Here is a 15374-nt window from a genome sequence, read left to right as displayed (position 1 = left end):
TTCTGGGCGCTATGTCGCATTTGCAAAGTCCCTGTGGGACCAAAACAGTGGATCCCCCCCAGAAGTGACCCCATTTTGGAAACTACACCCCTCAAGGTATTCACCTAGGGGTGTACTGTGCATATTAACCCCACAGGTGATTGGCAGAAATTGGTGTGCACTCGATGTTGCAGAGTGAAAATGGGATTTTTTTCATAGATATGCCAATATGTGGCGCCCAGCTTGTGCCACTGGAGACACACACCCCAAAAATTGTTAAAAGGGTTCTCCCGGGTATGCCGATGCCATATATGTGGAAGTAAACTTCTGTTTGGGCACACTGTAGGGTTCAGAAGGGAGGTAGCGCCATTTGGCTTTTGGAGCGTGGATTTTGCTTGTAGTAGTTTTGTTTGGAGTCTTACTGGTGTTTCCGTTTATAATGTGGGGGTACATGTAAGCCGGGCGGAGTATATAAGGGGCATAGTCAGATGGTATAATAATGGGGTAAAAAAAAACAATAAAATAATCCATAGATGTGTGCTACGCTGTGACACAATCCTTTCTGCACAGGCCGTTGTCGCACTAATAAATGGTCTTTACTTATTCCCCTTTTGGTCTACACTCGGGATCTTTGCAGTTTCAGAAATTTTGCTGGGAAGTGTTGTCCTGGTATAATACGGGCACCCTTCCAGCAGATATGTTTGAGCCCTCCCCTTCCTGGTTCCCTAATTTTAGGAGCCTTGATAATTCGCCACTTGAAACAGAAGAAACGTTCCCCTCGGGCCGGCACAACTGCATATTTTTATTTCCTGGCTTATTGGAGCCTTAACTAATTTTATTTTTTCATAGACGTAGTGGTATGATGGCTGTTTTTTTTGCGGGACGAGTTGGAGTTTTTATTGGTACCATTTGGGGTACATGTGACTTTTTGATCACTTGTTATCCTTTTTTTTTGGGTGGCAACGTGACCAAAAAACAGCAATTGTGGCATATTTTTAAAATTCTTTTTATACAGCGTTCACCATGCGTTATAAATTACATGTTACCTTTATTCTGCGGGTCAGTCCGATTCTGGCGATACCTAATTTATAGCACTTTTTATGTTTTACAACTTTTTGCACAATAAAACAACTTTTGTAAAGAGAATGGATTTTTTTCTGCCAAGTTGTGAGAGCCACAACGGTTTTAATTTTTTCGTCGACGGAGCTGTATGAGGGCTTGTTTTTAGCGAGACGAGTTATAGGTTTTATAGACACCATTTTTGGGTACATGCGACTTTTTGATCACTTTTTATTTCAATTTTTGGAAGACAAAGTGACCAAAAAATAGCAATTATGTCAGTATTTTTTAGTTTTTTTTACGGCGTTCACAGTGCGGAATAAATAACATAATATTTTTATAGTTAAGGTCGTTACAGTCGCAGTGATACCAAATATGTATGGCTTTATTATTTTCTTCAATAATAAATGACTTGATAAGGGAAAAAGGGCGATTGTGTTTTGTGTTATTATTTGAAACTTTTATTGTATTTTTTACAACTTTTATTTTTACTTTTTTTACACTTTTTTTTACACTTTTATTCAGTCCCACTAGGGGACTTGAATGTCCAACTGTTTCTTTGATGTTCTAATACATTGCACTACCTATTTAGTGCAATGTATTGGAACTGTCAGTTGTTCACTGACAGCAAGCCGATCAGGCTCCGCCTCTGAGCTGGGCCTAATCAGCTTACGTAATGGCAGACAGGAGTCAATTGTTAGGGCTCCTGTTGCCATAGTAACAGTCGCCAGCCTTGCCATCGCATGGCAAGGCTGCCGATTTGCTACAAACCTCTAGGATGCAGCGATCACAATGGATCGCTGCATCGAAGGGGTTAATGCCAGGAATCGGAGCTAGCTCCGGTTCCTGGCGATAGATCGGGGTATCCGCTGTAACATACAGCGGACACCCACTGCTGATGACGCCGGCTCAGCTTCTGAGCCGGAAGCTGAGCCGGTGCCATCTTGCCGATGGTACCGGAAGCCTCCTGGGCCCCGCCGACGACGGGACATGGGAGGATTCCCTTACTGGCAGACCGGGAGGTAAGCATTAGCCCTCCGATCGCTTTTGCAGCCACCGGCAACCCAGCGATCACGTTGCTGGGGTGCCGGTGGCTATAAACTCCTCACATTCTGCGATCTCTATTGAACGCATCATTTGAGGGGTTAATCATTCGGATCGGAGGCTAGCTCCGGTCCTGGCCAATACCCCAGGGTGCCAGCTGTAACATACAGCTGTCACCCGGCGGTGATGTCGCTGGCTCAGCTCCTGGGCCAGCTCCATCTGTTTCACGTACAGTTACGTGGAGTTGCGGGAAAAGACAATCTCCCATGACGGGAAGGGGTTAAGTTTAATTATGGTGTAAAATGACTCTACGTCACATGTCACAAAATAATCGTCTTGTCCCAAGAACAACCCCTCCAATCTATTGAGGACTTCCGTTGAATCCCGATTATATGATGGAAGTTTTTGGGGAGCAGATATTACTGGTTTTTCTACAATCAGACCTTCCAGTGTGGATTTGGAAAATGATGTTTAGTTCAAACGCGCTCAACAAAATCCTATCAAGCTTCATTTTGTAGTTTATCAGGGGACAACTATCATGTTTCTGATAGCATGATTTGTCATTAAGTTGCCGACATGCTTCCTTCTCATATTTATCAATGGGCCATACCACCACGTTGCCACCCTTGTCGGCTGGTTTGATAACCACCGTTCTTAGATTTTTTAATTCCTGCAAGGCTTCTCTTTGTACCTTGTGCACATTGTCATGGGTGCGATGTGGAGACAACTTCCTCAACTCACTTGTAACACGTTTACCAAAACCATCCACTGAAGGACACATGGACAAGGGGGGAAATGAGGTGGAACGACCCCTTATATCGGGAGGAAACTTGGGTTCCAATTCTAATTGGTTCCTATTCCCTAAGTAGATCTTCCAGGATTCTAAGAGTCTGTTGATCATCCCTATCTAGGAATAAACTGGTATCATTTCTGGAAAAAAAAAATTAAAAGCAACTTCCGTGCAAACAAAAAAATATCCTTCCTTGCCTCAAAACAATTAAAATTATATACTAGGGAGAAGGTGAGACCCATACGAAGTACTTCAGTCTGAGCTTAAGACAGAATCACATTAGAAAGGTTAATTACCTTTAGTTGGTCCTTGGTTTCTTGTTCCTGAGATTCATTCCTTCATCTGGAGATCTGGTTTTTCTCCATATTTTGGTCCTGGAACGTGCCCCCAAATGGGGCGTTTGCCTAAAAAAAATGTCCACCGGAGGATCTATCATTAGAAGATGAAGATGTATAGCCTGAGCTTGGTCTTGATCGTGCCCTATTAGGATGCAACTGATTCCATTTGAATACACTATTATTCTGATAATCTGACAGATCACGTTGGAATTTTTTTGTTTTAACTTGTTGGACATCTTGTTCCCAATTCTGAAAACTCAATCAGACAAAGGGTATACCATGCCCCGAGGAGGAGTAGAATTGGTTACCAGGTCAATGGTACTATCTATTTGCGTCCCAGCATTTGAAACGCAATCCCACCAGAGATAGGAAAAGATGGGGAAAGCATGAAGCAGTGGAAATAAGAGGCATATAATGTGTGACATCATATTCTATAGGGAGGTGGAGGGGAGATAACAAGTGTTCTTTGTACAATATATGACACTAGTTAGAGATAAACACCGTAAACGTGGTCATGTAACTGCAATGAGAAAAAGACAGGTCTGATCTAAGTTTTCTGAAAAGGAGGACAGATATTGTTCTATTCCTGGGGAAACCGAACCATGATTCATTTTAGTTATTTTACAGTTTTAATAGGTTTATGAAACAGAAAAGGCTCAAAGTGAAACTAAAGGAGTTTATGATTTTTGGGAAGGTTTTATTTTCCTCTCTCTTTATAAAATGCTTTGCAGAGACCCAATCCGATTTCAAGCCCAACGCCTTAACATCTCAGTCATTACAGCTTATACTTTGTTCCCTTACTCTGAAATCATCTGGGAACTGTAGTTCAGGGGCAAGGCCTCAAATATTGGATCAGGCTTTGATTGGTGAAGGAGACCCTATGAATGTCAATTCGTTTTTTATCAGAAGTATCTCAGACACAAAGTAATCTGACCTTATTTAGCACAGCTTTAAAGCTTAGACATATCCAGTAAGACAGCAGTCTGATAGTGGAGGAAGAAGTAAGTTTTTGTCAGCTGTACGATAGTAGAGGAAGAAGTTGAATCTTGGAGCTGGAGTAGAGGATTTGCAGATGAAAACCCTTCTTTAGGTTTTCCTTAATGTTTTGTGACAGCTTCTTTGTCAGGGACAGACAAAGAGTATACCCTAACCCGAGGAGGAGTAGAATTGGTTACCAGGTCAATGGCACGATCTATTTGCATACCAACATTTGAAACACAATCCCGCCAGAGATAGGAAGAGGTGGGGAGAGCAAGAAGTAGTTGAAATAAGAGGCATATAATGTATAATATCATATTCTACAGGAAGGTGGAGGGGGGATAAACAAGAGTTCTGTGTACAAAACATCACACTAGTTAGAGATAAACACCAGAAACATGGTCATTTGACTGCATATGAGACTGACATACAGAGGAATTTCAGCTACAGACTGTATATTGGTAAGTGACTGCACTTACTGCAGTAAAACCATCTGTACATAATTTTTGAAAACCGAAAAGGCCTTTATCCACTTGTCCAACACAGATTTTGCTACTTTTTTTCTGACGTCTTTTGGGAAAATCAGTTCAGGGTCAAGGTTTAAAATGTTGGATCTGGCTTCTGATTAGTGACAGAGCTGTGGTGGTAGGGCTATTTGAGCAGCAAATTTCTTTACAGAAAGAAACAAGTCTGATCTAAGTTTTCTGAGAAAGAACGGAAAATTTTATTGTCCTGGGAAAACTGCAGCATGTTTCACTTTAGTTATTTGACAGTTTTAATAGGCTTATGAGACCGGAAAGGCTCAAAGTAAAACTAAAGGGGTTCATGATTTTTTAAAAGGTTTTGTCTCTCTCTTTATAAAATGATTTGCTGTGAACAGGACTTGAACCTGTGATAGGGAGACCCTATCGGACGTCAAGTCCAACACCTTAGCCACTTGGTCATCACAGCATATACTGGGTGCCACTTCTCTGAAATCGCCTGGGCTCTTTAGATCAGAGGCAAGGCCTCAAATATTGGATCAGGCTTTTGATTAATGAAGGAGACCCTATAAATGTCAATTAATTTTTTTTATAAGAAGCAAGTCAGATACAAAGTAATCTGATTTTATTTGGCACAGCTTTAAAGCATAGACATATCCAGTAAGACAGCAGTACGATAGTGGAGGAAGTACGTTTTTGTCAGCAGTACGATAGTTGAGGAACAAGTTGAATCATGGAGCTGGAGAAGAGGATTTGCAGATGAAACAATTCTCTACATTGTCCTTAAAGGAACAGTGTCATCACAAATAATTTTTTTATATGTTAAAGATGTTAGTGCCTTAATATAAACGTTCATTTTCATTTGTGTGTTTGTGTTTTACTGTTTCTTATTTTTACACTTTTTCTTCCCTATGGGGGCTGCCATTTTTTGTTCCATTTCTGTGTGTGTCGATTAACGACACACACAGACATGGAATACGGCAGCCACAGTCCCATAGGGACTGTGAACGGCTCCCGTCCCATTGACTGCCGTGTACGGCGTCTGTGTGGGAACTGCGCATGCGCCGCTCCCACACAGTCCTATTCGAAATTGGCGCCGTCCGGCGCCATTTTCCTGTGGACCGGAAGTCGCGGCCGGACAGTAATATTACTACTTCCGGTCGCGGCTTCCGGACTTGTGCACATGGAACAGCGGCAGCAAAGGGAGCGGACGGGCCGGAGGGAGCCGCGGCGGCAGGAGCAGGTAAGAGATTTCAATGTATGTTAGTGTTTGTGTGTGTTTACTACTGTATGTAAACCTACTACACTGTGGGTTACCTCAAAAAATGGCGACACACAGTGTAGGAGGTTAAACCTTTCAAACCCCTCGTTTATCCCGGCACTAGCCAGGATAAAGGAGGGGGGGATGCTGAGAGCTCACTAGAGCGAGGGCTTTTAACCCAACGTTGCAATGCTGCAATTTTGGGAACAGCTCCATCTAGTGACCAAAAATGGGTAGTATTATAAATTAGAAATAATTTATAATATTTCCTGGACTCGTGCAAAAAAATAAAAAAAATTTGAACAATGTTTAATCACCCACACACTAAATGTTTAATTTTTTTTTAAAAAACATGTTTTTCTGGCAACACATTCCCTTTAATGTATTGAGACCAGGGGCGGGCTGGGCTTGGCTAGGGGGGGGGGCATGTGCTACTCGGGCCGCTCCCACAGTAGACGACTAGGACAGCAACAACCCGCAGCTGAAAAATTTATAAAAAAAACCTTGGGCAGTGGGAGCTGTTGTAAGCAGTACACTGTTCTCCGGCAGAGTGTGTGATCTCCGGGCGGTGACATCATATTATGCAGGAGATCACACACTCTTGCATTGAACAAATCCCACTCCAGTCCCTAAACATGTGATGGAAGATGGAGCCTGCCTTTGGCTACAGTACATGGCCCAATCTAGTACTTAGCAGGCAGAGGAGATGAAGGAACAAATGGCTGGGGAGGAGCAGAACCACACAGCTCTTCCCCTGCCTGCAACCTGCATGAGGCCGCTGACAGGATGGAGATTCCTCCATGGAGCTGAGGACAGAATAGCTGTGCAAGTAGGGGAGCTGTAATGTGTGGGGGGAGGGGATGCATTATAAATCGTTTTTGTGAGGGAGGGGGAATGTGACTGTAAATGGTATGTGTGGGGTAGGGGATGCTTTATAAGTGGTTTTTATGGGGGAGGGGGAATTTGACTTGTGCTTTGTGTGCTTTGTGTGTGTAAGGACTTCTTTAGCATCTATTCACAGATTGCGGACATGTTGTGTTTGTCTTGGAGCGATATCCACAAAACCGTAGCCAATGACATAATTGTAACGTGATTTGCGAAACCCGCTTAAAAAAAAATATGATTTGGCCGCTATGTATAACGTGATTCTTGTAGTTCATTTGCTTAACCCCTTCGCGCACCACAACATAAAAGCACGTCCTGGTGCGGGGGGGGGTGGTGGTGTATGAAGTGGCCTGACGGGCTGATGGTGCTCGATACGCTGCGGTTGTCAGCAGTGTATTACAGTTGACACCCGGGCCTAACGGCCAGGAACAGAGATCTCGCTGTACGAGTATATATATATGTTTGTAAGCATGTGTATGGTTCATTCATATAGTTTCATATTTATTTATTTCATTTTTCACTTATTCCATTATGAGCATAATTGTGTTTTGTATACTTTTCACTAAATATTTATGTATATATATTGTATATGCATTTGTGGTCCATTTAATTATTTATTGATTTATTAATTTGTTTATTTATTCATTTTTTGTTTATTTAGCTAACTAATCAAATGACTGAGAACCATTTATTTATTTATTCATTTATTTATTATTTTTTTATTTTTTTATTATTATTATTTATTTTATATATATTTATATATTTTTTTATTATTCTTTTTATTTTTATTTATTTATGTAACTTGTTCTAATATATATTTTTCATATAATTAATTCATTTGTATTTGTGTGTTTATATTTTTTTATTTATTATTAAATATGTACACATGTATTTCTATTTTGTGTAAAACTGTAAAATAGGGAAAGTTTAGGGACAGTTTCACATGATATATAATGGTCTTTAATGTGATCACATGTAATTTAATTTGCCACTATGAAACATAACAATATATTCTCGTATATTATGACAGCCCTGATACTTTCTGTTGTCGTTTGATGGATCATGTGATTTTGACATCTGATCGTGTCAGGTGACTTCCGAGCTCTGACGCGCACGATGAATTACGCTACATGAAGGCAGGCTGCGTCCTGTCTTGAGCTTGACTCGCGCATGCGCAGTCCTCTGACTCACTTCCTGAATCCTTGTAGTGCATCGTATCTGTGACGCGACAGGCGCTCTGAATGTGTGTACACCGGCCGCTGACCTTTGGTCAGCTGTTGATAATGAGGGTGTTTACACTCTATGTATCTGATTGGTGCCCTGGCTGCATAAAGTCCTCTTTCCGGCTCTCTGGCACCACCCCCGGACGAAGGCTCCTCCGCCGAAACGCGCGTCGGGTGTGACGCCAGACAGCTGGATAGCACACCATGGGTAAGGTCTCAAACATTCATTTATTTACATGCCCTCTTCCACACTGAGGTGTGGATTGGTTAGGCATTCCTTCACTCCTCATGTTTACAACTATGCACTATGTTTAAAGACCCTATATATTTATTCAGATTGGACTATCTAGTCCCCTCTGGTGCTATCCTATAGAGTATTTTACTCTTATATTAACACATTGCTGTTTATATTTTCTGTCTGGTTTCCAACTGTTGCCACACTGTGGTAGTCATCCTTGATTTTAACATGTGATTTGTTTTTCATGTTTTATGTTCTGTATCAATAAAAGTTATTTTTTATTAAATAAAGCTGTGTATTGACTCCATTCTTTTAGGTTGTTGTTTTGTTAGGTCACTCAGTGTGTTTGGTGCAACTTTCAAATTAGTTTTTATTAAAAATAATTTTTACTTTTTGAGTTAAAACTGCTTTATATCCTGTATACAGAGCAGCTGTATCTTCCCTAAGACCTGAATCTGTCAGTCCAGCGGTACTGACGGGTTCAGTGTCAATGGGTCCTGTGTATCTCTGACACGCAGGATCCACCTGTTACTGATCTAAGTTATGAGCTGACAGAGACATGCAGGATCCGCTTTCACTGAACCCGTCAGTCCTGCGGATCTGTAGGGAACAGGATTCAGCGAACTATGTAGCTGCTCTATATACAGGATACAAAGCAACTGTATCTCAAAAAGTAAAAATATTTTTTTAATAAATACTAATTAAAGTAATTTAAAGTTGTACCAATCACACCGACTGATCTGTTCATTAAAAAAAAAACACTTTCAAAGGTCTGCATAGCCTTTAACAGAAGCTGCTTGAGCCCCTAATGATCGCTGGTTCAAATTCCCTAGAGGGACTAGTAAAATATGTTTAAAAAGTTGAATAAAGTTTTAAGTAGTGAAAAAAAGTAAAAAAAAAAAAAATTCCCATTTTTCCTCTAAAGTAATGTAAAAAAAATAAAATAATCAAAATTGGTATGATGTGTAAATAAAAGTCTGAACTATTACAATATAACATTATTTAACTTGCACCTTGTTTTACCATTATTTAACTCGCACGGTGTGAATAAACCCTAACCTTCACACGCAGATTTTTTTTAATGCTGTTTAAAACGGCATGAAATTAATGCATTTTAACCCCTTCCCGACATCCGCCGTGTATATATACGGCGCACGGTGTGTGGGGGAATATGGAGCGGGCTCACGGGCTGAGCCCGCTCCATAGAGCGAGTGTGTCGGCTGTGTGTTACAGCCGACACTTCCGGGTAACGAGCGGGATCCCGTTCAAGTGCGATCCCGCTTGTTTAACCCGTTAAATGCCGCGTTCAATAGCGATCGCGGCATTTATATGACTAAAAACAGGGGGGCGACCCCCTGTAACGTCCCAATAGCCCCCTTGCGGCGAGATCATGGGGTGCTGTTGGTTGGCATGACAGCCTGGGGGCCTGACAAAGTCCCCCAGGTCCGCCATCTTTGTACCCCTATATCATAATCACGATATACTGCAATACATTAGTATGTGTTGATCATTGTGTCATTCTTATGTAATAACCTAGGTGATATATTGCATTACAAATTTCTTTCTAGATTCCAGGATATATACAATTCTTGTTTAAATACATGCAATTGGCTATTATTAAAATCCTGCTGACTAATTAGTTTCTATAGGTGGAGTTCACTCTGTTTCTTACTGTCAGGATTGGCTTATGTTGATTTTAAAACACATGGTTTGAACTTGTTACATTATGCCATGAGTAACAACACTTAGTTCGAAACACGTTAGCGGTAACACACCTGCCTGCGTCCTTCTGGACTTTTATTGATATGTCCGAATAAAGCATTATTTTTTTATACATTCTCAAATGTTGGATGTGCTGAGAATTTTTCCACTTTTGCATATTGGTCTTCTTACCTGCCTGCAAGCCCCCTTCTCCGACTCTACTCCAATGAGGAATCACAAAATTTAGAAGCAACACTGGGCGAGCACACCTGTGGCTTACGCTGATTTTTCTTCCCCTCTCTTGTTGACATCCTGATCTACTCACCCTATTTGACGGCGCATCGGAAGCATGTTCGTCAAGTTCTGTTGTGGTTAAGGGGGAATCCCCTACTCCGCGTTCCAAATTATTATGCAAATGTTACTTCTCGCTGATTTTCTTAAATAGTCAATGCAAATGACAGTCAGTATAATCTTCAAGCCATCAACCGTTGGAGTATAATGCAAATTTTATTGAACAAATCTCCTAATGATAACAGATTTTTTTTTAGAAGTAAAAAACTCAAAATGCACTGTTTCAAATTATTATGCACAACAGAGATCAAAACATTTTAAAGGTTGTAAAGAGAACTAAAATGGTAATTTGTTGAATTTGCAGCATCAGGAGGTCATATTTACAGAAATCAAAAGCTCTTTCAATCAAAAAAAACTTAACAGGCCAAGTTACATGTTAACATAGGACCCCTTCTTTGATATCACCTTCACAATTCTTGCATCCATTGAATTTGTGAGTATTTGGACAGTTTCTGCTTGAATATCTTTGCAGGATGTCAGAATAACCTCCCAGAGCTTCTGTTTGATGTGAACTGCCTCCTACCCTCATAGATATTTTGCTTGAGGATGCTCCATAGGTTCTCAATAGGGTTGAGAATATAGGAGGGTAATTGAAAAAGGGAGGATCACAATAGGGTTGAGGTCAGGGGAACATGGGGCCACACCATGAGTTTATCTCCTTTTATGCCCATAGCAGCCAATGACACAGAGGTATTCTTTGCAGCATGAGATGGTGCATTGTCATGCATGGAGATAATTTTGCTGCGGAAGGCACGGTTCTTCTTTTTGTACGACGGAAGAAAGTGGTCAGTCATAAACTCTACATACTTTTCAGAGGTCATTTTCACACCATCGGGGACCCTAAAGGGGCCTACCAGCTCTCTCCCCATGATTCCAGCCTAAAACATTACTCCGTCACCTCCTTGCTGACGTTGCAGCCTTGTTGGGACATGGTAGCCATTCACCAACCATCCACTACTCCATCCATCTGGACCATCCAGGGTTGCACGGCACTCATCAGTAAATAACACGATTTGAAAATTAGTCTTTTTTTTTCAAATATATTTTTATTCAAAGCCAGAACAGTTACAAGTATGCAGTGTGTGTCACACATACAATAATACATACATCAACTAACAATGTGTTCCAGCTTCAAAATTATTTTCAATTTTACTTGTCATCATTAAGTTACAAAGCAATTAATAAGGCAAAACAAAGCCAACAATTCCCTTCCCTCCCCCCAACTCTCCCCCATCTCGGTGAACATTTTCTTAACTAGCCATCAGCATGCCTAGCGTGCCCTGGATACTCTGTGAACTATACCATGATGTGTGTTGAAATGTGCGCATGAACACCCCTATCTCTGCTGTGGGATAATGTTGTTCAATGAATGTACGCCAAGTTTTAAAAAATTGTTCTGTAGACCTTTCTTTGTGTCTTTCTAGGTCCGTTTTATCATATCCCAATAAAGTCTTGAGAGTAGTCACAACCTCCGCAATTTCCGGGACCGATGCCTGTAACCAGTGGCGCAAGATGCACTTCTTGATAGCCAATAATGCCATATGTATTCCTTTCCGGGCCACTATAGGTGGTCCCTCCCCCCCTGGATCTAAGGGGATATAGTGAAACAACACTGCCTGTGGGTTTGCGTGCACCTCTTCCCCCCAGGTTTCTTTAATAAATTGTAGAGCCAGATCCCAAAACGTCCGAATTTGTGGGCACAACCACATCCCATGAAGTAAATTAGCTTTGTGTAAGTCGCATTTAGGACAACTACGCAGATAGTGTGCTGGAGCGTCCCTATAAGATAAATTAAAGGCGTATGTTGCTCTGTGCATAAGCCGGAAGTGCATCTCACGCCACTGTTCATTTACCATGACCTTCCTCACCCTCTCCCATCCATCTCGAATTTTGCTGGAGATTTCTGGATCCTCCAGCTCCACCTCCCACGTTCTAAAGCAGGAGGTACTAGAGGAATTAAGATGAGCATTCCGAAGTTTACCATATAAACTTGCAAGACTTCTTCCCGTACCACCCTGCGGCACCATCCCATCAAATGCTCCCCGCATCTCCACTACATCAATATTGCAGACTTTGGTTTTACATAACTCTGTTACTTGAGCATATTGCAAATACTGATTTCCCCTCAAATTATATTTGCTAGAGACCTCCTGCCACGTAAGCCATCTCCCCTCCTCAACATTCATGAGTTGGCCCAGGACATTGATCCTTTCATCTCTCCACTGCGAAAACAATTTATTCTGACTCCCCTGTGGGAACATGGGGTTATCCCACAGCGGCCAGAATTTAGAAAGACCATACGGAAGACCAAAAAGCTTCCCCACCGCCTTCCAGGCACCGATTGTATCTTTCAGCAACAGACTTGACCTAACATTATTAGGCAGTTGAGCATATGGCAGATGTAACAGGGCCTGCAGCGGAACCGATCCCGCCAAATCCTGCTCCAGCTGAACATTGGAGTACATATTAGTGTTATGTATCCAATCCCCTATATGCCTGCAGATGGCCGCTAAATTGTAATATCGTATAAGTGGTAGCTGAATGCCTCCATCCACTTTGGGCAGAGCCAATTTTTTATATGCAATTCTAGGTCTCTTCTTTTGCCACAAGAATTGTAAAAATGCTGGCTGTAATTTCTGGTTATCTAGATGCTTGATCAATATGGGTATGGTTTGCATTGGATATAGCAGACGAGCAAAGCTTATCATTTTTAAAAGAGCAGCTCTCCCAAACAACGACAACGGCAATGACGCCCATCGATTTAGTTCCTTATGAATTTTTTCAAACAAGGGTGAATAATTTAGCTTATAAAGGGAAGAGGGAAATTTGCCTATTTTAATCCCCAGGTATGTGATATAAGATCTGGCTATTTCCACCGTACCCTGCAAGGGTGATCTTGCCCCTGATTCCTTCAAGTAAAGTAATTGACTCTTTTGCGCATTGACTTTATAGTCTGAGAATGACCCAAAGTATCTTAGCTTCTCCAGCACCCCCCCCCCCCCCAAATGATCCCCAGGCGATTTCAGAAACAACAGAAGATCGTCAGCAAAGCATGTCAGTTTGATCTCCTGACTGCCAACCATAATCCCTTCAAAATCCCTGGAGGACAAAAGATGTCTCGCTAGCGGTTCCAAGGCCAAGTCGAACAGCAATGGAGACAGGGGGCATCCCTGCCTTGTTCCCTTCTGTAAATGTATCGGTGCTGACAGAAAACCTGTAGTGAACACCCTAGCTAGAGGTTCTGAATATAACGCTTCCAGGTAATTCCTAAACAATCCTTGTACCCCAAATCTATCTAGAACTAACCTCAGCCAATCCCAGTGGACATTATCGAAGGCCTTTTCGGCATCTAGCGTTAAAAGTGCTGGCGAATCATGTCCCTCCATATTAGAAGTCCTCATTGCGTCTTGTACCGCCAAAACCGTGCATATGTTTTTGACCGCCGACCTCCCCTTAACAAAACCCACCTGGTGTGGCCCAATCAAAGTCGGGAGAAACATAGCCAACCTGTCTGCCAGTATCTTCGACAATATTTTAACATCCTGATTTATCAAAGAGATTGGTCGATAAGACCCCGGGTTAGCCGGGTCTTTCCCTTCCTTGTACAATACTTTGATATAAGCTACATTGCCTGATTTCAAGAATTCCTTATTTAACAGCATATGATTATACACCGGCAATAAAATGGGCGTGACTTCCTTCCTCATAAGTTTGTAAAAATCGCTAGAAAATCCATCTGGCCCTGGCGCTTTGTTATTCGTCAATGATTTAATGGTCGATATGATCTCTTGTTCCGTGATCAATGCATTTAATGCTTCTCTATCAGAGTCCGAGAGAGATGGTAACGTTAAGGAGTCCAGAAACTCCCTCCCCTCAGTCCTCTCCGAAGTGTCCTGTGCATATAGCGCAGTGTAATAATCTCCCAGTATATCATTGACGATCTTTGGATCTTTCTGTACTTCCCCATTCCCATCTCTCAACCCCCCTATGTGAGTCGGGCGAAATTGTCCTTTCGCCATTTTGGCCAGCAGGGAGCCTGATTTGTTCCCATATCTGAAAAAATGCGCAGTTGTTTGCGCTCTCTGGAACCTTTCTTTTTTATCCAGCCACATTTCAAACTCTGCCTTAGCCGTGAGCCAGTCCCCCCTAAGCGCTAGTGTCGAGTTTGCCAAGTACGCTGTGTATTTCATGCGAAGATTTCTACTAGACTCGTTATAATGCTTGTTGGTTTTTCGTTTAAGCGACGCCGCATAAGAAATGATCCTCCCCCTCAGCACTGCCTTGGCTGTGTCCCAAAACAAATGGCTGTCCTCTCTATGAGCTTGATTTTCCTGACTATATTCCCCTAACCACCCCTTCAAGCATGATTGAAAGGATTCATCAGTTGCCAGAAACGACGGAAATTTCCACAATATGTCCGACCCCCTTTTAAATGTATCTGCTAAGATCAGAGAAACCGGTGAATGGTCTGAAATCACCAAGTCCTCTATTCGAGCACTAAGGATCCTAGGGAGGAGCACCGGAGAAGCCATAAAATAGTCAATACGCGACCATGCGGTATGCGCATGAGAAAAATGAGTGAATTCTCTACCTAATGGAAATTGTGTTCTCCATACATCTACCATGCCCGTGGAAGACATTAATGGGGCCAAGACTTTATCGTGTGTTCTTTCAACCAACACCCTACCATCTCCCCTTCGCCTGTCCTCTGTTGTGCATAAGACTGAGTTAAGGTCCCCTCCCAGCAGAATCTGAGGTTCTTTATCCGCTAAAAGTTTTCCTTCCAGAAATTGAAAAAAGACCCGATTGTTGTCATTCGGTGCATATATACAGTACAAACTCACTCTCCCCATGGCGCCCTCTAAGATCACATGCAAATATCTGCCCCCCTCATCCCGCTCAGAAGTAATCACAGAACATTCAATTATTTTGTGTATGAGGAGTAAGACGCCCGCCTTGCCATTAACTGCTGGAGAACCCATTACTGTGCCCACCCATAACTTGCGCATTCTCTGGAAATCACGTTCCAATAGATGGGTTTCCTG

At 42.0% G+C, this 15374-nt stretch overlaps 1 protein-coding gene across 1 annotated transcript in view; it reads left to right on the top strand.

Moving 5' to 3' along the window:
* The window catches only part of LOC142694207 (uncharacterized), a 308282-nt gene that overhangs the window by 165909 nt on the left and 126999 nt on the right, over positions 1–15374 (top strand). Inside the window, 1 exon segment of the mRNA XM_075847611.1 lies at positions 10042–10054. Coding sequence (XP_075703726.1) covers positions 10042–10054 — 13 coding nt within the window.

Source organism: Rhinoderma darwinii, chromosome 1 (genome assembly GCF_050947455.1).
Source record: "Rhinoderma darwinii isolate aRhiDar2 chromosome 1, aRhiDar2.hap1, whole genome shotgun sequence".
Lineage (NCBI taxonomy): Eukaryota > Metazoa > Chordata > Amphibia > Anura > Rhinodermatidae > Rhinoderma > Rhinoderma darwinii.
This window is presented reverse-complemented; position numbering and strand designations above follow the sequence as displayed.